A 27,721-nucleotide genomic window follows, 5' to 3' on the forward strand; every position below is an offset into this window, starting at 1 on the left:
ACAGAGAGTCATTCATCGGTATCATACATGATTATATAGACAATAATACTGTAAACACAATTATGTTTCTGTGCTCTTATTTCTTGTTAAGAAACAAAGCTTAGTGACATAAAGGTACGCTCCAGCAGACCAGAACTGTCCCGTTTTCCTCCCATAGACACATTAAGTTGCTCTATCTTGTTAGTAATAAAGGATCTTTGACTGGGCTCTATGCAGCCATACTGGCAGACTGGCTAAGATCTGGCTCTCATCCACAAACACTGGCACAAGAGAGGTGCCACCGAGAGATAGCTTGCTTCCAGCAGGTTGAAATGCCAACTCAACTAAATCCACCGCGCTAGCCTGTGTAAACACACATAGCTTGCTTACACACACACACACGCCGAAGCCACACCCTCATGATGAAACAGGCTACTTGGAGTGCACGGCGCACATGTTTGTGAGCCACAGCGGTGAGCTCCTTAACTTCAGCTCAGCAGCCACGAGGTGATTGACTGCTTAAGGAAACACAGTCATCCGTCTCCTTGGGTGTGTTCCTACCAAACTGATAACACACGCATAACATAACACACACACGCACAACAGATGTCTTTACAGAGTACCTATAGCGCTATAGGCCATTTATTATGTTTGCTTCAGGTAAAGGTGACACTGACACTGACGTGCATGACCATGTATGCTACTTTTACACAGATGGCTTCACTTGAAGTCGAGGTTGAAGTACTGCTCTTGCTTTCTCACTATTTAATTTCTTTTAATGGGCATTTAATGATCCGCTGGGCAGTGCAGACTTCGACCTGTTTAAACTCCCCATATCAAACTGTCACAGAATTATTAGACCAGAGGTTCGGCCAACACCAGCAAATACATTTTTATCTAACACACACACACACACACACACACACATACATACGCACACACGTACGCACACACACGCACGCACACGCACACACACACACACACACACACACACACACACACACACAAATAGTGTGTATGTCAACAGTGGGTATGTGTGACTGTATGCATTGATGAAAATCACAAAGTCAACATACTGTATCTACATCTCTCATGACATACGTGCATGATAACAGAGGGGACCAGATGACCTTACTCTCACTGTGTTCAAGGTTCATATCTCAGTGCTGACACCTTCAGGGTGCACGTGGTGATTAGGTGCCAAACCTACCATGTCAAACCTACCAACAACACTAGGCAGAGGTGGAAAAGTCCAGCTTCAGAAAGTCAAAGTCCTACCACATGTCTGTGCCAACCATTCATTTAAACCAGCTAATTGTAATTAGCCCAACTCTTCCGCCTGTGTTAAGTGCACAGGTACCAATACATGGTTGGACTTTTAGGCCCCGTACGTAGCCGGGTATCTGCTCAAACGAAGGTATTTGTCTACGTTTGGACCTGTCATCCACATGACAACACATAGAAACGAATGTTTAAAAAAACTCCGGGCAAAGTGAAGATCTGCGAATTCGCCGTTTATAAATTGCCATGTAGCCAGAGATAACCGGAGATCTGCGGTTTCGAACGTCAGAATATGCGCCAAAACAACAACAAATCTGCTCTGACGTCAAACGTGCGACCTGTTCACTGCAGTGCAGAAGCATGGATCTGAGTGCCTTGAAAACGCAGATGTTCGGTTATGTGTGGAAGGTTTTTTTTTCAGAAACAAGGTAATGTGGATACAATTACTTTATAAATGGAGGGGGGGAAATATTCGGTTTTAAAAATACCCGGCTACGTGTGTACATAGCCTTACTCTCTGAAGCCTCTCTTTCCACCTCTGCACTTAGGCTAGGGCAGAGCGGTAGATAAAACAGTGGTGACACTCCAATAGACCTCCATGAGAAAAAATGCCAGCGCTTTTTCTAGGCTATTTCCTTGTTATGGGACTTTTGGAACTATTTACAGCCAATCTCTTGGTCATTAGTCAATGAGTTAATTGATTACACCTTCCAGCATCCAGAAGTACATCCCGTGATTCAGCCATTCAGCACAGGTTTTTTGGAACTTTTGATCGTGTGGCGGCAACATCAAAGAGTGCCGCAACTCTCTCTTTCTATAGGTGCCTCTCATCCAGCGTTTATACATCCTCCCTCGCTCCTCGGGCCTCGATCCTCACTGATCTACATAAAGAATGATGGGGCGGCCACAATGGGATAGTCTATCCCTTCTTCTATCTTTCTTTATGTAGATCAGTGAGGATCGAGGCCCGAGGAGCGAGGGAGGACGTATAAACGCTGCATGAGAGGCACCCTATGGCTCTGGGCTAGGGTACAGTGGTCAGAGGCCGTGTCCGTTGCCTGGTATGATGTTAGGCTGCCCCCTTGTGGGCATTTAGGGTGGAGAGATTTTCACTCCATTCTCATTGGTGGGCACGGCTCCCTGAGGCTAGAATCAACCGTGAAATTGAAGAGGGGTTGTCAGAAGTGTCAAGTGTTCCACATCATCATGTGCATGAATTCAAGACTGAACTAGATTTACCTTCATGGAAAATTATTTCTGACGTTTCAGTTGAACATGTAAATAATGAAACATTAGTCATACAATTTTTAAAAAAATCAACAAATTATTTTTTGGGGAATAAGATATGATCCGTAATGGAGAAACAGCATTTCAGAAAAATTGTATCCCTTTAGTTGTGAAAATTAGACCAGCAGATGGTAACAATGGAGTGCTGTCCACATTACGCCACTAACGACTTCCCTAATTTACCTGTTTGTAAAGCATGTGGATAGTACACTCCCACCCCACCACCTACTGAAGACTTATCTGTGGAGGCATTCATAATGTTACAGGAGCACTCAGATTACCTCTAACAACTCTTATGAAGATCAGTTGATCATCAACCTCACACAAATAACAGAAAATATGGCTGTGAATATGAATGTGAGTCTTTTATGTAAATAACAACACACAAGTAAATACAAACAAAAGGACCTACAGTAGAGCGTTTAGATGATTCAGAACTGTTACTATTGTGCATGTATAAAGCAATGCTGCTACCTTTTAACAACAGATTTGGCTGTTGGGACCACACTGGAAGAGATGTGAACCTTCAAAGCACACTACAAAAGAATGTCTTTTGAATATTTCAATTCAAATGAATGACAAGAAGCTTTTTGCAGTTTAGGAGTGCTATATTTGCTTGGAGGAATGAACAGTCTGTATTAAAACTACTCCTACATGTCAGAGCCCGCTCCAGCACTTGGTGCCCTAGACACTAATTAAAGTCAGCAGAATGAAAATACTGCTTTATCCGACCAATTGGATATAAGTACATCAATTCAACCAATTGGTGAAGTGAATTGGTATTGGATGTGACCATAACAGGATCCGTGCTTGGTTTGGACTGGCTCTGGCCCATAAGTTATCCAGTCAGCAACATACTGAGCTCATGTATGCAAAGTGGAGCTGAAATCACTGGAGCATTAAGTTCCTGTTTTGAATAACAATTTGCATCATACTCAGCCATATGGCTACATGTACAAAACTACAATTTGAAAAAGGACAAATTGGCTGTTGTACTGTAGCCAACCCCTTTAAAAATTTGTGTATGTCATTTCAAATGGTGCTCACCTGACAAATGTGTGTATTTTATATATTTTTATACAGTACATCCTACAAAAATCTACATTCTACTAATAGTTTGTGTGTAACTCTGAATGCTGGCTTGGAAATACTCCTGTGTGTTCTTTCCAGGCTGAAAAACAATGATGAAGGTTTTTGGGATGAAGTAACTGAACATGATGCCATACAAACAGCTGAGCTCAACTACAGCTCTAATCAGCTGTACATACTTTGTGCGGGACAACATAAAAGCTTGGACAAAGACAGTCCAGCTCAGAAAAGACATCAGTATGCAGAAACTGATGGCTTTGGCCTCGTTGTAGTTCTTCGGCAGGTCTTTTCCCATGTAGGCTAAGAGGAAACATACGCCACTGACACTACACATGAGGGCTACAGCAAAACCTAGAGGAACAAAACTTTTCGAGGAGCATATAAGCACCACCTGATCTTTGAAGGACAGTATGTCATACTCTGGTATGGGACCAGCGACTGCAATTGTGATTCCACACAGGATGAGCTGGACAAACGACACCCCAGCCACCGACAGCCAATGCCCACTGTATTTCACCCACAGTGCGTGCGCTTTGGGCAGGTGGGAGGCCATTTTGAAGATGACGATGATCTGTAAGGAGCGGACGAACAGGCAGGACAAGCACACGGTGTAGAAGAAGTTAAAGGGTGTGTTTCTGAACACACAGGTAAAAGCTGAGGGCTCGCCGAAGTAGAAGAAGATGCTGATGGAGGCGGCGGCCAGGCAGCCCAGCATCAGGAAGCACATACTGCCCCCTGCTGACCGCACTACAGGCGTGGAGCGGTGCACGGCAAACAGCACGGCCACCCCCACACACAGGAGCATGAGGAACGATGTGGAGAGCAGGATCAGAATGGAGGTGACGTCGGAGAAGTAGAGGAATTCCACGGAACGTTTCTGGCAAGACGTGCTTCCAGCATCGGACCACTCATACGTTCCACAGGTCAGACAGGAGTAGAGGTCAGCTGAAGGGGGAAGGGGGGGGTGGGGAACTCTCAGAGTGCACATTCAGATGACATTTGGAAGGAAACTCCCTTCTCTTCTTTGTGCTTACAATAACCCACTCTAACACCGTTAGCCTAGCTTAGCATCATTCATTGGGAGTGGAGAAGTTATCAGAAATAAGAAGGCTATGTATTCTCTTGTCTAATTCCGGGGCTATATCCCCAAAATGTGGACATGTTCCTTTAGATAGACTACCCATACAGTGCTCATCAAGTTCATAACCATTCCATGTAGCCTAATAACCTGACTTTCGCCAGATCCTGTAGTTCGCTGTCTGCTTCACACAAGGATCTGGGACTTCTCGATAGGAGATGTATTTCTGAAGGCGGGTCCTTGTAAAACATCCTCGCATGTGATTTGATAAACCACTTGCCTGTTATCTTGAATGACGTGCTAGGTTTCTTCAAGCTCTTGCCAAACCCGGTCGCAAGAAGAGTAAAAACATCCTTGCCACCAATAAATGTCTTCAAACCTATTCTCTGTTAATCTTTTAAAGAATGAATACTCGATAGATTCGACAAAACGGTTGAAATAGCAGAATCAATGTCAGCACAAGACTCCTCGCTGCGTGCCGCCATTGTTATTTGAATCAAACACTCGCTTCGGCGCTCCTGATTGGTTGCTCATTTTTTGATCACTGGCACAGGGGTTTGGATTGCCCTCGCGTCCAGACCCTTGTGTGGAGCTCAGCGAAACGCCTCTGGTGGAGCATGGCGGAACTACAAGGGTCTGGCGAGAGTCAGGCTAGTAGCCTAAGGCTTTCTGATATTTTATTTTCAAAGGAATTTACTTTAGAACTCCAGAAATAATAAACTATTCCTTTCAGGGCCATCCTGTTCAGTTTATCTTTAGCATTCATCCTTTTCACAAACTAAATAAAACAATAAAATAAAAAAAGAATAAGCTAAGGTTAAAACAAAAGAGGATTAGCATTTTTTTGTGCTAACTGTACAATTAAACCTGAGCAGCCAGTAAGAGAGAAGAGAGAAACTGTTGATTGAGCAGCCATGATTAGAGGGTAATTTTGCTCTACCTGTGTGGTTGGCATACTGGTTACTGGGGCATTCCAGACAAGTGAAACAGCATTGATGTTGGCCTTCCTGCTGCCGAACATATCCTGGCTTACACTCAGCAGAGCAGTTGGAGAATGGCACCTTCAGATCATAAATACATTAACAGCAGTAGCATCACTGCAACAGAAAACTCTATTGGCCTAGTACAAACACAACAATTATAGATGAATGACATGTGAGAAATTAATGTGATGTGACTACATACTACTACAAGCTTCCTGTGCTTGACCGTTCATTAGCAAGTGAGCTGATGTCCCCGTTTTCCAGGGACAGTCCATTTTTGGTGGCCTCAAATACATGAAAACCAGTTTTGTCATATATAATCATGTTGAAAGCCCAACTGGAAATGTCCCCGGATTTCATGTCATTGATAAAACAGAATGAGTGGTGCACACTTATGAACAGACTCACCAAGCCATCCCCATGCCAGTGGACCAGCCTGTCATCAATAGAGAGGTTCACCGGTTGGTTGTCATATGTGCCAATCGGCTGGATCTTTACTGGGTGGTCAGCAGTGTTCCAGAAGAGGACTGAGTAATGTGCTGGCGGGTCGCCATTCTCATCAAAGTGCACATTCATTTGGTTCAAGGAGAACATAGGTAAGCATCTGATCTCACGAAGAATCTAGAATCAGAACGGACGAGGATACAGATCACCATCAGTGCCAGCTTTCAGTTCTCTGCCGTTTCCTTCAAATGTTCCACACACTTTCAACAATGACCTCCATCATAATATGCATAGCTGGAACTACAAATGCTCTAGCATATTAGGGACAGAGAATGGTAGTTACCGTGTAGGGATAGACTGTGCGACTTGTGTTGCATCCTGAGTGGTTGCACTGTAGAGCATTGTGTAAAGCCATCGCCATGACGTATACAGCTGAATACACTGAGAAGGAGTAAGCATTGCCCTCATTGATAATGTCCTCAGCACTCGGTGAAGAACAAGCCTCACAGTCCTGATTGCAAACAGCTTCATCTGATAGGTCTGCCCCACTGTGGCAAGACGTGCAGTTGCCTCCCATTCTCGAACGATGGATGAAGTTGCTGAAGCCGGGGAGGTTAGCAACACGCGGTGTCACTCCAATGATCGTGCCAATGGTCTCAATCCCCTTCTGTTTGGTCAGAGGCTGGTACATGGACCAGGCCTCTCCAGCGATCCAGACTTTGTTTCGAAATTGATGTTGTATTGCCAAACGGATGACCTCCATGGCCTTTAGCTCACCAACAAAAAGGACTATGACTTTAATGTTGAGCATATCTATAGTTTTAAATGTTGTGCTTAATTGTGATGTGTCAGTCAGAAGCTCGTTGTAAGCCAGACAGATGCCTGCATTTTGAATCAGGTCATAAAATAGCTGAAAACCATCCTGGCTGTAAGTGGATGTCATGCCAATGAAAGCCACCCAGTTCCAGCCAAAATGCTTTATGATCCGAATGATAAGTTCAATTTGATCTTTGTTACTTGGTACAGTCCGTAGGAATGAAGGATACAGTTTTTTGTCACTGAAAATGCTACTGGAGGCTCCATAACTGATCTACAAAAACAAAAAATACAAAGACAGTGAAGACAAAACTGTACATTTCACAATACTAAAAACAGAACTGTTGTCACAAGACTGTAAACAAAAGGTTTCAGACATCAATCAGACGCTAACCTTTCCATATTTCAGGTTATATAAGTGAAAAGATGAGACAGAGAAAGTACTTCTCTAAGCAAAAAAAAACCCCTACTACATAAGCATGTACATACATGTAGATGCTGAAAGAGTAAGATATTGCTGGAGTAAGAGAAAGCAAAGACTGGATGCTTCACCATTGGGATGAGGTCCATCATGAAGATTGGAGCAAGGGATTCACTCTGCGAGCTGGATAAGGGGCCGGTGAAGCCGATGACTTTAGGCAGGTAGCAGTTGTAGTCCTCCCAGACTTTGATGGAGTCTTTGTGGGAGGAGAAGAACTGTAGGCTGGAGGGGACGTTGTAGGTGCTGGAGCAGTGATCAAAGAGCTGGTAACCAAGGGAGACGTTTGGCAAGAGGGAAGTCAAGTTGTTGATCTCCTCAACCGCAAACCTCATGACCTGAAGCAAATGATAGCCAGTCAGGAAGAATGGCTTTCTGTCACAGCAGCAAGGGAGATTGGCAGACAGAGAGAGAGATAGGGAGAAAGAGAAGGAATGAAATCAAATTAAATTAAAACTTACAGTTTTTCCTAAATAACTACCTGAACCGTGGCACTGAGGATGACTAAATTAATGTTTATGGTATGTTGGTCTCAACAGCCTGCATCAACTTGGCTTATAACCAGTCATTTGTGATTTGCACCCCCACGATAAAAAAATTAAATGCAATGCAATATTGCATTAATTGCTCCTATCAGAATCCTAATCCGAATTTCATGTGTATTATTAACCTGACATCCTCTGGGACTACGCCAAGTTTTGTGGAATTTCATCCATGGGGGGCTATAAAGGTATTTATGTGTACATTTAGTGACAACACCCATCGCCCTGCAGAGGGTGCTAGTAAGCGAAGGGTTGCTCCATGCTACTGTCACACACAAACACACACACACACACACAGGAATACATGCACACACACACACACACACACACACACACACACACACACACACACACACACACACACACACACAAGCACACACACACACACACAAACACACACACACACACACACACACACACACACACACACACACACACACACACACACATACACACACACACATACTGTACCTACACAACTGTAGACAGGCAGGCATACACACGCACCAACACACAAACACATGCATAACCATGCCCACACGCACACACACACACAAACACACACCATTACCCACACACATACACACACTCACAAGTATACACATAGAGACACAAAAAACACAAGCAGGCAAGCAGACACATGCACACACGCATGCGCGCACTCTCACACACACACACACCATAATCCACCACACACACTCACAGCAAAAACTCATAGACAGAGAAGCACTCATACACAAAAGCAAGCGCACACATGCACACATTCATTTACACACATAAAAGTTGCAGTAGGGGATGGAGTAGACGACGGAAACAAAAGAGTGATTTATGTGCAGGACTGAGCGGCGGTCATATTGTGTACCGCTTTGCGTAGTTTGCATAGTTTGTCATAACAATGAATTGACACAGATCATATTTCAGTATTCTATATAGTAAACATAAAGAAGAGAGATGGATAAAGGAAGTAATATGCAAACAAAGGAAAGTTCCCCGCGCATCTGCAGTTGTGCAACAATCTGGTGCAACCAGGCCAGGACAGATGAAAGGAAGAAAGGATGACAGATGAAAGGAAGAGGAGTGCCGGTGCAACGCAGATGTCTTCTTCAGTATTTATTTAAAAGGTGCAAAACATTGACTAACGTTTCGACGTTACAAACGTCTTCATCAGAGTCGAGTCTCTCTCTCTCAGACCAAAAATGTATGTTGAACGGAACCATCCACTGGCAAAACCTTGGATTCATTAATTAATGAAGCAAGCAGCTGAGATGCCCTACAGTACACTACAGCGAAGTACAGATATGCCCATTCATGGTTTATATGCTCCTTGATGAGCCCTGTCAGGTGAGCTACATGGATGAAACTCAAACGGTCAGAGTTTATAAACATGAATGTGAATATAAGGCACTCACTCATCACAGTTGATAGCAACAGGTCTTCTTTGCTGGCCTGAGTGTCCTGCATAGTGCACAGGAAACAGACCTCCGATCAGATAGTCACCATCAAGGTTGAAGTCAGACGCTCGACAGGAGCACTCCCAGAAACAAGCGTTATGAAGATAGATAACGAAGATGCTGAGGAAATCCAGATGCATTGTCGCTGTGCCCCAGGATGGATGAGATGAACATGGATAAGCAGATTCACTGCCATTCACTGAGATGCAAACCTCATGTGTACCTGGCTTATGCACTGATTCTATTTGCATTTAACGCATCATTAAACTATCTCCAATATACAGTCTGGGTGCTTTTGCATATTTTTGCTGGAGGTGAGAAAGATGACAAATCATGTGATTATTTGGTAACACTCTACTTGAGGTATCATAAGAGTGACATGACACTGTCATGACACATGAACCCTTACCCTAACCCTAACCCTAACCTCTAACCCTAATCCCAACCCCAATTCTAGCCTTAACCTGAACCCTAATACTAATTTGTCATAATAATTGTTCCCCACCCCTTAATCATGTCCCAAATGCTTCAGTGAATAGAATTTAAGTATGGCTACGGTAGGCTATAACTTCACAAATGCTGCAACTCAGAAGAACAAAAAGAATAAAGTGTATGCAGCTGTGGGAATTGGCAAAAAAAGTGACGATTGGATGCCATTGCGATATTTGGACCATGATACGATTTTATTGCTATTCTTAATATATTGCGATACAATAAGTATTGTGATTTGATTATGCGATATATTGCTATTCACATCTCCCGTATACCAAGGCATTACAAAAATGAAGGAAAAAAATAACATCGTTCAACTCACTTTGTCATGGAGTGGTGCATGTCAAGGTCCTTGCTATTCGTATTCGTATTGTGATACTTTAAGATACTGTATCAATATAATTGCATGCACAAAATATCACAATACTAAACAGAATTATTTTTTTTCCCCACCACTATTATATATCATAATCCAGGGATGAGCTAATTTAAAATCAAGGCGAAGGTCAGGAGGAAAACTGTCCTGGGATCAGACCAATCACAATTTGATATTCATTTTGGAAATCATGGACTCACTCCACATCCGCTGTAGGCTGGGTGAATCCTGCCTGAACTTCCGGCAAATTTGGATTTTGCCTGGCAGATCAGGCTGGAAATCTATCTCCCTGCAAGAACCTTTGGCTCCAATCAGAAACTAAACTATCTTATTCAAAAGATGCACCATCATTGGTCTCATTGGTTGAAAGACTATCCAAGTGTACGATTGAAGCGTTGAACGATGCCCATTGATGACTCCTCTTGTGCAGTAGAAACAAAACGCAGCCTCCCCATAATGTTGAATCTTAAAAGATTTAGCTTACATGGTGATTGGCAGACTATACATCCGCTGTGCTAAAGAGGAGAGGGACCATATATAACTTTGTGCAGTTCAAAAGCCAGCATCCATGAGGATATGGGGGTGCATTAGTGCTAGAAAGTTACAATTAATGTTGAATGATATATGAAGAGTTTGGTCCCAAAAAGCTATATCTCCATTAAAAAAAACATTATTAAGTCATGTTGTTTTTTGTGTATTTCAGTATTTTGATTGAGTAAAGATAAACAAAATAACACCAACCCAACTACAGTTTCACTGACATTGCCTGGAAAAATGGTTTATTGAAAAATATATTAAAATTGAGGATATAGTGTTTTGGAACCAGATTTGGAAGATGTAATGTCAGTTTCATAAAAAAAAAAAAAAATAAAAAAAAAAAACTCAGAGTTACGTAATTTACAGTCAACCTCACTGTATTGATGAACCATAAACCACAGAATTAAATACTTCCTTTGGTAAGTGAGATGAGACCACACATTACATGTCGTGGAAGGATGTGTGATGGTCTGACCAACAGGTCAATTTGGGTGCTTGACATTGCCTTGATATTACCTTTCCTGTGTGCAAATTGCACTTGTCCAACAGCAATCAACCACTATGATTTGGTTTCCGCTCTTTCATATCATGCAAAAATATTTAAGACCGCTTTATTTGTTTCAGTCCAGCCATTCACTCACTCCATCTACTGGAAGAATCACAATTTCACAGCCATCTAGATGTGATCAACAATACATTTATTCAAACTGGGACACAAAGCACAACATGATAAAGAAAAGTGAAGATTATTCATCTACAGCCGACTTACCCACAGTTCCAGATAAACAGTACAGTGTATTAAAATGTGAACCATCATCAGAATTGATATAAATGGGAAAGCCACAGTGTTTGATAGATCAAAATACAGAACATGAGGCTAATGTTTCTGCTATACACCTGTCAAAAGAATAATAATAGTAGTAGTAGTACTCATACTACATAGTAATAATAGAAGTGCCATAACAACAACAACAACAATAATAACAACAACAATGATAATATTTCAAAATAATAAGTAAAATGATAAGTTAAAAAATAATTCAAAAGTTGATTTATAGGCCTATACTAGCTCTTTTCCAACATAGCACAGAGTTGTATAAAGAGGGAAACAGTCAGTTAAATAAATGAAGAGGGACAGAAAAGGAGAGTAAAAATACAATACATTAAATAATAATAAATTACTAATACTATTAATAAAATAAATACCTGTATGAACCCCTAATTTATTATGGCTAATGGAAATGCTATTTCATAAAAGTGTGTCTTAAGGAGAGATTTAAAAGCTGACAATGATGGAGCAGATTTAATTTAAGGGAGACTTTCTCAGACAAAATCAGCAAAAAATCAGTCACCCTTAGTCTTTAATCTACACTATGGAATAGCCAAAAGACCCAGGTTGGAGGATCTGAGGGGACTAGCAGGACTTAGGTTAGTAGGCCTAAGTCACTGACACATTCAGGTGACAGATCACTTTGTAAAAGTGAAAGTGATGTGTTCCCTATATTTAGTCAACATGAACAGTCTCTGCTGAGTTCTGAGCAGTCCATAATCAGCTACTGTATATGGGTTGTTCATTTTGACATGAGAGATAGAGATAAAGGCCTCTAGAATTCTCTGTGTCCTTTAATCCATCTGATATTTGAAATGGAAAAAAGGACTGACATTTCACTTCAGATCATGTTTTTCTTGGCCAGTTGTCATTTTTAGTGGCGTTAAAATAGTAATTGGTGATTATGAGCTTGAAATGTGCTTAGCACATCACCAGTCTGAATTTCACATATCTCGCAGAGTATCAATATCATAGTAACATTATGTGAGATAACTGTGAGATTGATATATTTTAGTAGGCCTCACTCACACTGTCAGAAACGGATGGAGGAATCTTTGCTTACAGACAGTTTACTATAAATAACTGCATGACTCAGCCATGAACCAAATTAGGTCCTGCTGATGGTTTTTGTGTAACTCTGAATTGCGTTTTGGAAATACTCCTGTGTGTTCTTTTGAGGTTGAAAGACAATAATGAAGGACTTTGGGATGAAGTAACAAAACAGGATTCCATACAAACAGCTCAGCTCTACCACAATCTTCACCACCTGTATGTATTTGCAGTGGGATGACAGATAGGCTGTGATGTAAGAAGCCCAGCTAAGACAAAACATCACCATGCTAAACGTGATGGCTTTGCCCTCATTGTAGTTCTTGGGCAGGTCTGTTCCCATGTAGGAAAACCAGAAACAGAGGCCACTGAGGATCCACATGAGTCCATTGCACAGGCAAGCTGTGAAAATATTGCTTACAAGACAGATCAGGACAACTTGATCTTTGAATGAGTACTTCTCTTCCACTGGTAAAGGGGGAGTGGTGGTCATCCAGACGGCACAGAGCAGGAGCTGGAGGAGAGAGGGGGCAGCCACCACCAACCACTGGCCGTTGTGCTTCACCCACCACGCGTGCACTTTGGGCAAGAGGGCAGCCATCTTGAAGATGCAGATGATCTGGAAGGAGCGGACTAAAAGGCAGGACACACAGACTGTGTAGAAAAAGGCATATACTATGTTCCTGACCATGCAGTTGGTAGGTGTCGGCTTGTCAAAGTAGAAGAAGACGCTGGTGGCAGCAGCGGCGAGGCAGCCCAGCATCAGGAAGCACATACTGCCCCCTGCTGACCGCACTACCGGCGTGGAGCGGTGCACAGCAAACAGCATGGCCACCCCAACACACAGGAGCATCAGGGCGGATGCAAGGACCATGAGGACAATGGAGTAGCCATCGGAGAAACGGAGGTATTCCATGGAACGTGTCCGGCATGATGTGCTTCCAGCATCGGACCACTCATACTTGCCACACTTCAGACATGAGTACAGGTTAGCTAAAGGAGAAAGAGGGACGGGAAACAAAACTAAGTTACCGTAATTTCGTTCTTCCCTTTCAGGTTTACTGCTGTTCAACTCGGGTTCACTGCTGTAAGTGACGTTATTGAGAACAACAAAACAACCAATTCAACGGACAGGTACAGTACCGGTAGCCTAGAGGATTTTACAGGATTTTTTGAGTGGGTGATGTTGCTCTCTACCTGTGTGGTTGGCATACTGGTTACTGGGGCATTCCAGACAAGTGAAACAGCATTGATGTTGGCCTTCCTGTTGCCGAACATATCCTGGCTTACACTCAGCAGAGCAGTTGGAGAATGGCACCTTCAAATCATAAATACATTAACAGTAGTAGCAAGTTGTAGCGAGTGTCTAGTAAAGGCATTATCATTGTGCCAATATTCTTTTTCTTTTTTCTTTAAGTATTTGGAGACTTTTTTCTGATAAGCACCTTGAACTTTTACAGAGACTAAAAAACTCTCTTGACCCAGGGAAGCATTCCCTTTCCCTTTTCCTTTGCAGCAGTGAGGTAGCCTGATTGCCATCGACTTGAAAGGCTCTGCGAGACTTTAGTCTGACCAAGAGCCTGTGCTACACGGTTTCTCCTAGTGCTTGGTTGACTCGCCTCCTTTAAGTGCCTCGATTTGCTACTGGTCGATGTCAGAAAGCGGTTTGCCGAGTTTAAACCAATAACAACACTCTTTCCTCTGCCTTGAACACGCCTCTACCCAGAGCCGTTGGAGCTGCTCAAAGTTGATTGGTTCTCGACCAAAGGGGGCAGTTCCGCAGATTTGGGGAATTCAGAAATCCTTCCCGATTAGCAGTTGACCAGACCAGCGACAGCAACGGCGAAGGTGTTACGTCACTGGGAGGGCGTGCCAGGCTAGCAGTGAGGTACACTATCCAGTGGACAGCTCCAAACCATCTATGGGCATTTGAAGCAAAACATGTTCCACGCAAGCCTGACTCCGCCCGTCTACGTACTTCCGCTCAATTTTTTCCCCCTACTGTACTCCGTCTGGAATAATTTGATCCACCCTCGTTTACTCCGGCAACAACCAACAAACGAACAGAGGGCATTCTTGAGAGTGATTATATTTAAATGGCAAGCCTGTCGTTATCGTTGTGTCCCCCATGGTTAACATACTTCAAATGTAAGTGATTGAACTCCAATGATTTCAAACTTCAGACAAGCGTTCACCAACCAGGAAATAAACGTTTGCCAATGGATCCAGGCCAGACTCCCTGCAAAGTCAGTTCCCCAGGCTAGTTCCACACATTCTTACCATCAACCATGATCTTCACAGACACTGAAAACATGCTTTGCATCTTTCACTAGCTAGAGCTATGTGAGATGCTCTCAACCAACATAACAACCTAGCAAGATTAGACCTATCGATCAATCTAACGGTCTATCTATTGATCGATCATGGTGATCGACATGCCTAAACTCACCAGGCCACTCCCAGGCCATTGAAGAAGTGTGTTGAAAATAGTCAGATTTGAAACTGGATAGTTAGTGTATGTGCCGATCTGACGAATCTTCACTGGGTTATAACTGGTGTCCCAGAACAGGATGGAGTAATGGGCTGGTGCGTCCAAATTCTTGTCAAAAGACACGGGCACTTTGTTCAAGAGGAACTGCAAACGCTTTATCTCTTCGAGGAGCTAGAATGAGAGTACACAAAACTAAATGTAAGCAAATGCAAACAAAATACATCCAAACATGAGGGTCCTTAGGGCTAATTGCAAAAAGTTGTTTATTAACTGAACCCATACATTAAGACATTGTAATGTTAAAAAAATAAATCTGAGGGGTCTATGAAAGAAACAATTTATTTTATTTCCAAGTCCAAACTGACTTTTTGTTGACCCAAATATACGTAGATACAGATAATGATATCACCGTGCATCTCTAGTCCTTACCATGTACGGATATACTGTGTGGGTCTTGTTGCATCCTGAGTGATTACATTGCAGAACATTGTGTAAAGCCATCGCCATGGTGTACACAGCAGAATAAATGGGGAAAGAGTAGGTGGGGTTTTCATTGATGACATCTTCTGAGCTGACTGAGGAACAGTTATCACAGGCCTGGTTGCAGAAGCCTTCAGGGCTATGGACAGATTCAGCTCTGTGTTTTGAATGATAAATGAACTCATTAAAGCCAGGAAAGGGCACAGCTGTAGGTGTCACACCAATGATAGTGCTGATTGAACCCGTTCCATGGCGTTTGGACAACTGGTTCATGGACCAGGCATCACTGGTGATCCAGACTTTACCGTGGAAATTGAGCTCTATAGCTGAGGACAGGATGCTCTCGCCAAAATGTGGCTCAATGAAAAGGACAATGGCATTGATCTTAAGCTTGTCTATATTTTCAAATGTTGTGTTTAACTGTGACTTGGCAGACAGTAGCTCATGGTAAGCTAAGCTGATGTCTTTGTCGTGAATCATTTCCTTAAAAAGTTGTAAGCCATCTTGACTGTTAGCAGATTTGGAGCCAATGAATGCCACCCAGTTCCAGTTAAAATGTTCTATGATGTGAATGATGAGTTCAATCTGATGTGTGTTACTTGGTATGGTCCTCACAAAGGAAGGGTACACCCGTTTGTTATTGAGGGCGGAGCTTCTCGCTGAGTAACTGACCTGTGCAGGAAAATAAAAGTGATGCAACAGCCACGTTATAGTAATATAGCACCTATTACATAACACAGTAAGGTCTAGCTTTACATACGTAAAGTGTGACCATTTTCAAAGTCAAGGACCCTTCAGCAAGGGATGGCACAGTTGAATGTTTCTGTTATTTTCTTGTCAGTTCTGGGTCTGGTTTCCAAACATTCTCAATGCCACGCCATTCACTAGTTGTACCTTAAGGTTGACATCAAGGTTTTTTAAATGTTTTTCGAAACATTAGTAGCTACGTACAATTTCTGTTGATTATACATTGAGGCCTAGAAAAGTAAACAACTTCAGTAAGGTATACTTTTAGAGTCTCACACCTTTAGCCTAGAGTGTAACACACTAAGACCACTTAATCAAATCTACAATTCTAAAACGGATAGTTCCGGTCCTTGATTGTGATTGGCTGAATCGCGTTCGATGCCGTTGTAAATATCATGATAAACTCACACCTTGACCGCATTTCGTTCTATAGTAATGCGCTAGCACAAAACTAGCAGTGGCTGCGTCTTCTTGTTGCATGGCAACCATTCATAAAGAGGGAATATATTTCTTGGCGGAAGAAAGATTATCTATGAATACATCGTTACATTGTCGTTGCTGTACCTTCGTTTCATGAAATCTTGCTAGATCGACGTAGTAACCGTTTTAGAAAAGCAATAAGCCACTCGAGTTCGTGGGTTATAGGCTACTGTATAATCGAACAGCTAAGGGGGTTTTAGGCACTCCGCTTCGCGTCGTGCCTAACAACGCCCCTTAGCTGTTCGATTATACAGTATAACCCACGGCCTCTCGGGGCTTATTGCTTAAATATATCTAAGTTATAAAAGCTCTAACAATATATTTACCATTGGAATTAGGTCCATCATCACCAGTGGAGCTAGGGCTTTACTTTCATGGCTATTGAAGGCCCCGATGAGACCAATGACTTTGGGCAAGAAATTGTAGATCTTCCTGGGTTTAACATAGCCTTTGACTGAGAGGAACTGGAGAATGGCAGGGAAGTTGTGAGCATCTGAACAATAATCAATGAGCTGGTAACCAAGAGTTATGTTAGGTAGGAGGGTGGTAGAGTTGTTGATCTCCTCAAATGCAAACCTCATCACCTGGAGCCCCTGATGCAAGAACAGCTTTCTGTTCAAAAGAGGAGAAATTGTGAAAACGTACAAGTCTCAAGTCAGTAATTACCGTACAGATGAACTTGAAGATCTACTGTAAAGTTTTGATGGGAGAATGTACTGTAATGTTCAATGAATCTATATTTTGGGCAAAGAGAGACGTACATCAGCACAGTAAACGGACCTTTAAATGGTGAATTCAAGTTGACAAAACAAGTTGACACAAACATTCAAACAACTTACAGATATTTAAGCACGGAACAGGAACATTAAACATACTCACTCGCAACAGTTTACAGCTTCAGGTCTTCTTGTCTGAGTTGTATGTATGGAGCAAAGAGGGAGCAGGCCTCCAATCAGGTAGTCTCCATCAAGGTTGAGCTCAGATGCCTGGCCCGAGTGAGGATTGTGAAGCCAGAGGAGAAAGATAGAGAGGACAACTCGCTGAGGCTGCATTGTTACTGCGCTTCCATTAAAGAGTTGCTTGAATGATCGGAGGAGATTTAGACACAAGCTCTGTGTGTGCCATCTCGCATCACCATTTGCATCTGTCTGTTTGATGCTTCATTAATCAGTTACTAAAAACAAAAGCCAGACAGAGGCATTTGCATAGGCTACTTCAGCGGACAGTAAAGGCCAAATGGCCAAATCACGTTTTAAGACTGGCTGAGGTTGGTGTTTGTTTTGTTTACAAACCTGATACTGCTCTACCTGATGAGGCGGTTCACCAAGAATGTGGCTTGTTTGCATTGAGTCAATTGATTCAGTGGCGAGAGTCAATCTCCTGAATAATGTACAGTACGGAGAACATGTATTTGATACCATGCCATGCTAAAGTTGCCTAAAAAGAGGAATATAAAATCATCATTTGACAATTGATCTTAATGCCTTAATTCAAAAGTAAAAATCAAACCGCTAAGTAGCCTACACCAATTTTCCGTGTGATTAAAGAATCTATAGCAAAATAAATAAATGTTCTTCCTTAAATGCTAGGGGGAAGGAAGTATTTGACTCCCTATGTAATTTGGGAATTTAAGACATAGGGTTCAGATATGGGCAGGCAGATTTTTATTTTTAAAGGCCAGGTATTTCATGGATCCAGGATAAATTTTTTACCTTAGCGGTTTGATTTTTACTCATTTTTTGAATTAAGGCATTAAGATCAATTGTCAGATGATGATTTTATGTTCCTCTTTTTAGGCAACTTTAGCATGGTATCAAATACATGTTCTCCCCACTGTATATTCCATCTGATAGCAATACCATGGTCTGTTCTTTCTACATATTACAATAACCAATACTTATAACTTATTGACTGAACTCTGGGTTTAGAATAAACATATGTTTTTTTCTGTCGACCAGTAATGGTCTAGTGCCATTTGTTTCCTGTGTTTGGCTGCCGGTTTTCCATGGCACCACTAAATAAACAAATCAGTTCCACATTGCATAATATGCAAAATTCTATACACACCTACTGTTGTTGTTTCTTTTCATTTGATTAATCGGAGTGATTATTTGCACCCTTGATTAATTCAGATAACTGCTCCGTAGTTTCAAAATATGTACAAGCTACATTGCATGTCTAAACAAACAAATATAGGATTTGTGAGTTAGGAAGTTTCTGGTTGCAACCAACCCAACCAACCAACCAACCAACGCAACATGGCCCCACAGGAAGTTCCTTGGTTTTAACGTCTTAGACAAATACATTTTTAAATAATCAGATAATGATGACATTAGCTTTTGAGTAAAAATAAAGAAAGCACTTCATAACAATACTGTATATTACAATATCTAAGAGAATACATTATGACAAGGATGTACTGACATAGAAGCTACTGTGCTGAGAATGGCCAGTCCGTCTTTAAAATATATCTCCATACGATACGGGCACCGCTGCATATCAACCCATTCCCTAGAGGTGAATAGTCTTGTGTGGCAAAGTAACAATCTTGCCATACAGTCTTGCCATCTGACCTCCTGATATTCGTTTGTATTTCATTTGAGCTAATCAATCAAAATACTTACCCTGTCAATGTTGTGAGTGTGACATGCACATAGATCAAACAGTAAGAGATTTAAATATATTTATTGGTATCAGAGAGAAAACACACAACATTTGAGAAGTTGTTACATTATGTCTAACATTTTAGCAAGCTCTACAGCAGTTTCCTGTGTATTAGCCACATTATGTACAGTATAAGCCGCAGGACAGTGTTTTCTGCAAGTTAAAAAAAACATGTAACTGTAATACCATATTAACTCCCCCTGTGTATAACTGTAACCTCATAGCTAAAGAAATTTTGCAAAATCAATGTATAAGCCGTGGATAATAGTTGGAAAATTACAGTTTGCTTTGCTTTGTTGTTTCCTGTAGGCTTTCGTGGAATGTTGGATAGTCCTGCAGTAGTCATTAGACTTGGAAAACAAGTAAAAATGAAGAATATCACTAGAATATCTGATATTTGACAGCTACTACTCAGTACAAAAACCACTAACAATTTCAAAGAGGCCATTTCACCATTATAAAATATGCAACAAGCAAATGACCTACATTCTACTTATGGTTTGTGTGTAACTCTGAATACTGGCTTGGAAATACTCCTGTGTGTTCCTTGCAGTCTGAAAGACAATAATGAAGGACTTTGGGATGAAGTAACTGAACATGATACCATACAAACAGCTCAGCTCAACCACAATCTTCACCACCTGCACGTACTTGGTCTTGGCCAACAGGTCAGCTGTGATGAAAATGGCCCAGCTCAGCCAAAACAGCAACATGCTAAAAGTGATGGCTTTGGCTTCATTGTAGTTCTTGGGCAGGTCTGTTCCCAAGTAGGAGAAGCAGAAACAGAGGCCACTGAGGATAAGCATGAACATGATAGAGAGATATGAGAGGACAATATCATTGGCACTACACTGCAGGACAATCTGGTCTTTGAATGACGTGTCCTCTTTTGGCAAAGGGGGACTGACGGTCATCCAGACGGCACAGAGCAGGAGCTGGAGGAGAGAGAGGGCAGCCACCACCAACCACTGGCCGTTGTGCTTCACCCACCATGTGTGCGCTTTGGGCAAGAGGGCAGCCATCTTGAAGATGCAGATGATCTGGAAGGAGCGGACTAAAAGGCAGGACAAGCACACGGTGTAGAAAAAGCAATATACGAAGTCTCTAAATATGCAGCTGAAGGTTGACAGCTCACTGAAGTAGAAGAAGACGCTGGTGGCGGCAGCGGCGAGGCAGCCCAGCATCAGGAAGCACATACTGCCCCCTGCTGACCGCACTACCGGCGTGGAGCGGTGCACAGCAAACAGCACGGCCACCCCCCCACACAGGAGCATGAGGGCGGATGCAAGGACCATGAGGACAATGGAGTAGCCATCGGAGAAACGGAGGTATTCCATGGAACGTGTCCGGCATGATGTGCTTCCAGCATCGGACCACTCATACTTGCCACACTTCAGACATGAGTACAGGTTAGCTAAAGGAAGGAAAAAAGGTTAGGAAAAAAACAGCAAGCAGTCATCAAAACTAAGAGCATTTTCAGATTAGGTCCTCGTGTTTTGGAAAACAGGCCAACAATGAATGAGTATGAGAATGTACCTTCAATGATCCCACCAGAATAAGAGTCAAATTGATTGATAGATTTGCACATACATAGTGTGCATCAGGATTGTGCACAATTCCGAATTTTAGAATTGGCCTCCATTCAATTCATGAATTGGAATTTGAATTGAATTGGCCTGACCCCACAGGAAGTTGAATTTGAATTTGAATTGGAATGACAGGAAGTGGAATTCAATTCATGGCAATTCAAAATAATTTCACAGTCACATAACAGGAAGAATGAGTTGAATCTCACATACAGTACATTCACTTTAGGGAGGGTTACTTTGCAAATGTAATTAATGACTGTTTTTAATTAAGTTGTGTGTTTGTTGCGATCATATCTGACATATTTTGTGAAACTTCATTGTTAAACACTACTCTTAAATTATGTATATGAATTTCTTTGAATTTCATTCAATTTCAATTCTACTTCCTTTTATTAAAATTCGAATTGTAATTCTGCATCCTATTTTTGACCTCAATTCAAATTCAATTCAAACTCAAGAATTGAATTGGAATTTAGGAGTCATTCTCAATTCAATTCTGAATTTCGCACAAGCCTGGTGTGCATAAATATGCAAGAATGTCCTGTATGTCTGCATGTCCGCCGTAACCTGCGTTGTGTTGACCTCAAAGCTCAGCCCAGCACTCGCCAGGACTTGAGGCCTCACACAACAGCACCTCGGATTAAGAGTTGAGCTTGTTGGCAATTCAGCTTGAAGTTCAGGCTGCTAGCTCTCTCACAACAAGTACAACTTTCAAGGCACTGGGAAGGAGGTTTACACAACGCAGTGGAGATCAGGGGCAGTTGTAACAGGAGACAGTTGTAACATGTTAAACTCCTCCAATCAGAGACAAGCTACAGTGATACAACTCACTTTTGCAAGAAAGAAAGGAAGCTAAACCAGTAAACTACAGTGTCATCATGCTAACTTTCTGATTGAAGGAATTCAAGATGTCAAGACCCAAGAATTCAAGACCCAGCCATGTAGCCTACCAGCTGCTGGCTACCATTACGTACACCGTTATGGGTGTAAATAGCACTGTTGGCAATGAGTACCTGGGTGTATGTTTCTGCTATGCCATGCTATCTACACCCAGGTGTGATGAATAGCCACATACTGTAGACAAATCCTGCTGGGTACAATTAGCATGAATGGGTATTTACACCTGTGTGCAAATAGCATCCGCGTCTTTTACTGTATGTCTGAGAGGGTGATTTTGCTCTACCTGTATGGTTGGAATATTGGTTCCTGGGGCATTCCACACAAGTGAAACAGCACTCATGAAGACCAGACTTCTGCCGCACATGTCCTGGCTTACACTCAACAGAGCAGTTGGAGAATGGCACCTTCAAAACACATTAATTGCACTGTTAAACATCTCATACTTGCTGAACATCTTTTCTGTGCAGCCGACATGTATGATTGCCCTAATTGTCACCATTATTATTGTTAGTATTACTATTATCATCATTATTTATTTATTTATTTTACAGAGTTTGAGAAATTAAACAATTGGAGAAGGCTAGCCATTATTGCTAAAGATTCAACGTTTAGAAAAGACTGCCTAAAGATTACATAACCCTGCTGAAAAAAACAGCCTGATCAGCTTACAGTGGTTTCCTGGTTGACCAGCTTGTTTGACCACCCCATGATGGTTGACCGCCCCATGATGGTTGACCGCAGCTAGACCAGCAAAACTTTTGCGAAAACATACTCTCAGCTGGTTTACGATGGTAATTCAGGTGGTTTCGCTTGCCGTGCCACCTCAAGCTAGTCGTTTTGGTGTTGCTGGTCCACATTACTGTTTTTTGCTGGCCATGCCAGCTTATGTTGGTCATTCTAGAACACTAGCATTACCATCATACACCAACAATGTCAAGCTTGACAGGCTGGTCACCAGCATGACCATCTTACACCAGCTGTATTGCACGTGACAGGCTGGTCACACCAGCATGACCAGCTTCCTCAGATGGTCACACCAGCATGTCCACCTGGTAGCCTAACCAGCTACACCAGCAAAGACCAGCAATAGCTGGAAGAAAACCTGCAAAGACCAGCTAGAACCAGCTTCCAGCATTAGCTGGTTTCTTGCTGTGTTTTTTTCATTTGGGAATGCACTCTAGTGAGCAACCACACTATAGATGTAAACGGTGCAGTGAAAGAATGTGTACCAAACTGCTGTACTAAAACGCAGGGTTAAACTCACCAGTCCACTGCCATGCCAGTGTAGTTGTGTGTCGAAAATAGTCAGATTTGACACAGGATAGTTGCTAAATGTGCCAATCTGATTAATCTCAACAGAGTGATTACTGGTGTCCCAGAACACAAGTGAGTAGCGTGCAGGTGGATCCAAATTTTTGTCGAAAGATATCCAGAAGTCAATCAGATGGAACCGCAATCGTTTGATTTCCTGCAGAAGCTAGAATGGAAGTCAAAATTCAGCTCAACTTTATTTAAGTGGTGCAAGTTATGTATGGAAAGAGACATTGTACAGAACCCACAGGGGCATTGAAATCAGCATCCAAAGGCACATAATCATAAACGGTTGCAAAAAGTTTTTTGTGTGTCACCAAAGTTTGCACGTAAAATGCAAATGCTCTAAAGAGATGTTTCCAGTGCCTAGAGCTCTTTCCAAAATGCTATAAATCCATTTTTGATTACATTAATGAGTCATGTTATTTAATTGTGTATTTCGGGTAATAATACAAGTGCGGTTGTGTTGTTTTGATTGAGTAAATATCAATCAAATAACAATCCAATTACAGTTCCGCTGAAATTATATTAAATGAAATGCATTAAAATGGTGGATATAGCATTTTGGAACAGAGCTCTTCATATTTAAATGAATGTTTGTGCCTCTGTTTGCTAACTTTGAACACACCAGGGTCAGAAAGGAATATTTTTTTCTTAAGACCAGCCTTGGAAATGGAAAGCAAGTCAAAACAAGATGGGTAAGACATACAGTAGAAGAGGAGGAGGAGAGAATGTATTTTGGGGCCTTTTTGCCTCTGCATTTACCTCTGAGAGACAGCCTCTGTTGTCTATGTCATTATTGCAGCTATAATGGTTTATGAGATTAGCAGGTTATCATATTTAGTTTTTGTGTGCATTTTACACAGTATCCCATCTTTTTTCAGAATTGGTGTTGTAATTAATATAATGTGAAATGATTGGCAGAAAGTCAGATGTTCTAAGTTTGAAAAGTGAGATGTGAAGTGCCATCAAACGTTCTACATTGATTCTTCTCAACAGATATAATAGGCCTACTATGCATCACTTCATAATAAACCATACAGAAAAAAATATAGAACATGATGATACTTCTCACCATGTAGGGATATACTGTGCGGGTCTTGTTGCATCCTGAGTGGTTACACTGTAGAACTTTGTGTAAAGCCATTGCTATGGTGTACACAGCCGAATAAACAGGGAAATTGTAGCTGGGATTTTCATTGATGAGATCCTCTGGGGTGACGGAGGAACAGTTATCACAGGCCTGGTTGCAGAAGCCTTCAGCACTGTGGACAGAATCAGCTCTGTCTTGTGACTGGTAAATGAACTCATTAAAGCCAGGTAGGGGCACAACTATTGGTGTCACACCAATAATACTGCCGATTGTATTTATTCCCTGAAGTCTGAGCAAGTGGTTGCTCAAGGACCAGGAATCACTGGCAATCCAGACTTTATTGTGGACATTTAGTTGTACTGAGGAGGTGACAACTTTCACAGCAAGGAGTTCCTCAATGAAAAGGATAATGACATTAATCTTGAGTGTGTCTATCCTGTAAAATGTTGAGTTCAACTCTGATATGTCTGCGAGTATCTCTTGGTAACCCAGGCAGATGCCTGTGTTTTTAATCATGTCAACAAACATCTGAAAGCCATTCGCGCTGTACTCAGATTTAGAGCCAATGAATGCCACCCAGTTCCAACCAAAGTGCTTGATGATGTGAATGATGAGTTCAATCTGATTTTTGTTGCTAGGCGTGGTTCTTATGAAGGATGGATACGTCAGTTTATCACTGAGAGTGGAACTGCTGGCTCCATAACTAACCTTCAAGGAAAACAAAAAGATTAGACTTTAGGGCACATTCACACAAGACCCTTTGAACCACACCTAAGTTCCTTTGGACTGCTGGTTCGGTTAATTTTGATAACACAGTCTACAGAACCGACATAAACAGACCCGGATGCACAAACAAAAATATAATATGAAGAGAGACCAGATAGGGCAGGGCTATAGGGGGAATAATCACACTCGAGTCAAACAGAACTGAAGGCAACCTTAGTTTTAGTTCACCCTTAGAGTAACATCTAGGGCCCAAGTTTGATAGAATCTCCCTGTGATAACAGGAGCACGTGCACACTCAGATGCACAACAGTCGGCAGAGCCAGGCTGAAGATAATGCATAAAAGATTGGTAACATTTCTTGAAGGTATCTACATAAGATTGACATGACACTGTCCCTAACTTAAAACCAAATGATGCTTTTAATTTTAAAATGTTAAAATACTGTTTCATAAACGTTTATGACTTGTTTATAACGTTTATGACACATTCATGACAGTGTCATGTCACTCTTACTGTATGTACAGTAGATACCTTGAGGTAAAGTGTAACCAAAATATTATAGTAATAAAAAATGTTTAAAGGCACACTATGCAGGTTTAGGTCATTTTGGCTACTGTAGATCTCCCTATAGAGTCATGATATATATTACTATTATAAATAGCAAAAAATCTCTAAAGAGCTATATCTACTGACAAAATAATGTTTCCCCGAACTGGGCTTGGCCTCTTAATTCCAGTGAAAGGAACTCTGAATGGGATTTTGGACAATACCATGCTTCCAACTTTATGGGAACAGTTTGAGAATGGGCACTTCCTGTTCCAACATGACTGACTGCACCAAGCAAGGTCCATAAAGACATGGATGACAGAGTTTGGTGTGGAAGAACTTGACTGGCCTGCACAGAGTCCTGACCTCAATCCAATAGAACACCTGAGAGCCAGTCTCCTCGTCCAACATCAGTGTGTGACTTCACAAATGCACTTCTGACAGAATGGTCAAACATTTCCATAAACACACTCCTAAACCTTGTGGAAAGACTTCCTAGAAGAGTTGAAGCTGTTATAGCTGCAAAGGGTGGACCAATGTCATATTAAGCCCTATGCAAAGCCATCGATATCTCAAAGTTGCGACACAACCATTCACTCCCGTGTCCAAAAAATGGAGGCACATCTGGTATGTCATGGTCGTTCAGTAGTTCCTTTCAATGGGGGAATGAATGAATATCTCAGGTGTTATAATAAGACTTCTCTACATGACTTATGGTCGTGTGCATAATAATGCATTTTCAGTGAGTAATATATGTATGTGGCAATGCAGTTTATAGTAATTTTCATTGAGTATTTACAGTAAATAAAAATGTGATCGCTGCTGTCAGTCCCGTAGTAAACCAGGGACCAAAGGAACTACTGAGACTACCACTAACCACGTGACCGCTCTAATCTGGCTCTAACATTGAAGTCATCAGCTGACGCAACTTCGATGGCTTTGGCCTTATGGATTAAGAATAGGGTGTGACTGAAGTTCATATGGGGGTCAAGGCAGGTGACCCAATGCTTTTGGCAATATAGTGTATATTGAATATTTCTCAGTGACAACACATTTGTAACTTTGGAGCATGGCAGTCTGGAAAAGATAGACCTACATGAAGGCGTAGTGCTTCAATTACGAAACATTAAATATCTAAAACATTTAGCAGGAGAGGGCAGTTACATTTTCTATGGAAAGTCTGGTGTTTCCACTGAGCAATGCAGTGCTCACTACAATTATCACACAATAGAACAGCCAAAATGTAATACCTTAATATTCCACAGGCAGAGAGCATAACTTTAAACATGTTTTAAATCTTTACCATTGGAATCAGGTCCGCCATGAACATTGGAGCCAGACTTATAGTTTCAGTGCTACTGAAGGCACCAATGAAACTGATCACTTGAGAGTAGTAGTGGTTATAAGTCTGAATGACTTCCACAGAGCCATTAACAGAAAAGAAATGGAGGATGTCAGGGAAATTCTGAGCATCGGTGCAGTGATCAATGATATGGTAACCAAGGGTTACGTTAGGCAGGAGGGTGCTGGAGTTGTTGATCTCCTCAATAGCAAACCTCATCACCTGAAGCCCTCGATAGCCTCGCAAGTTCATGGGCTTTCTGTTGAAAAGAGGTGAGAAGGAGTAGGAGAAAGTATTTTTGTAACATGAATTTGCCCATGGTGATAGAGGTGAACACACTGGTTGACATATGAATGTTTTATGCTAATGTTTTTATAAGATAATAGAGCCCAGGGAGAATCAAGGCTATACTAAGATGACCTCCATTCTAAGTGTCACACTTCACATTTATCCTGTGAATCCACTTATACTTACTTGAGGCAGCTTGTCACAGCTTCAGGCCGTCTTGACTTAGTTAGGTCTGATGTATAGTGAACAGGGAAGAGGCCTCCGATCAGGTAGTCTCCATCAAGGTTGAACTCAGATGCCTCGCAAAAGTACTCCAAAAGATGAAGGTTGGAGAAAGAGAAGAGAAAGATGG

The 27,721-nt window shown here is 41.8% G+C and overlaps 3 protein-coding genes across 3 annotated transcripts; all 3 read right to left on the bottom strand.

Moving 5' to 3' along the window:
* Positions 1-3,646: 3,646 nt before the first annotated feature.
* LOC134086982 (taste receptor type 1 member 1-like) lies at positions 3,647-9,568 on the bottom strand. The gene is made up of 6 exons (XM_062540180.1): positions 9,387-9,568; positions 7,510-7,810; positions 6,485-7,231; positions 6,106-6,318; positions 5,655-5,775; positions 3,647-4,581 (listed from the first exon to the last, which is right to left on the bottom strand). The coding sequence occupies exons 1-6, from the start codon at positions 9,566-9,568 to the stop codon at positions 3,647-3,649; spliced, it is 2,499 nt and encodes an 832-aa protein (XP_062396164.1).
* A 3,202-nt stretch (positions 9,569-12,770) lies between these two features.
* On the bottom strand, positions 12,771-17,979 carry LOC134086983 (taste receptor type 1 member 1-like). The gene is made up of 6 exons (XM_062540181.1): positions 17,969-17,979; positions 17,237-17,522; positions 15,633-16,355; positions 15,162-15,374; positions 13,910-14,030; positions 12,771-13,705 (listed from the first exon to the last, which is right to left on the bottom strand). The coding sequence occupies exons 1-6, from the start codon at positions 17,977-17,979 to the stop codon at positions 12,771-12,773; spliced, it is 2,289 nt and encodes a 762-aa protein (XP_062396165.1).
* Positions 17,980-20,056: 2,077 nt separating this feature from the next.
* Positions 20,057-27,662, bottom strand: LOC134086984 (taste receptor type 1 member 1-like). Its single transcript, XM_062540183.1, has 6 exons — positions 27,556-27,662; positions 27,043-27,340; positions 24,450-25,175; positions 23,328-23,540; positions 22,347-22,467; positions 20,057-20,988 (listed from the first exon to the last, which is right to left on the bottom strand). Exons 2-6 carry the CDS (start codon positions 27,331-27,333, stop codon positions 20,057-20,059), a joined length of 2,283 nt encoding a protein of 760 aa, XP_062396167.1. The 5' UTR covers positions 27,334-27,340; positions 27,556-27,662.
* Between the last annotated feature and the right edge of the window lie 59 nt (positions 27,663-27,721).

Source organism: Sardina pilchardus, chromosome 7, assembly GCF_963854185.1.
Source record: "Sardina pilchardus chromosome 7, fSarPil1.1, whole genome shotgun sequence".
Classification (NCBI taxonomy): Eukaryota; Metazoa; Chordata; class Actinopteri; order Clupeiformes; family Clupeidae; genus Sardina; species Sardina pilchardus.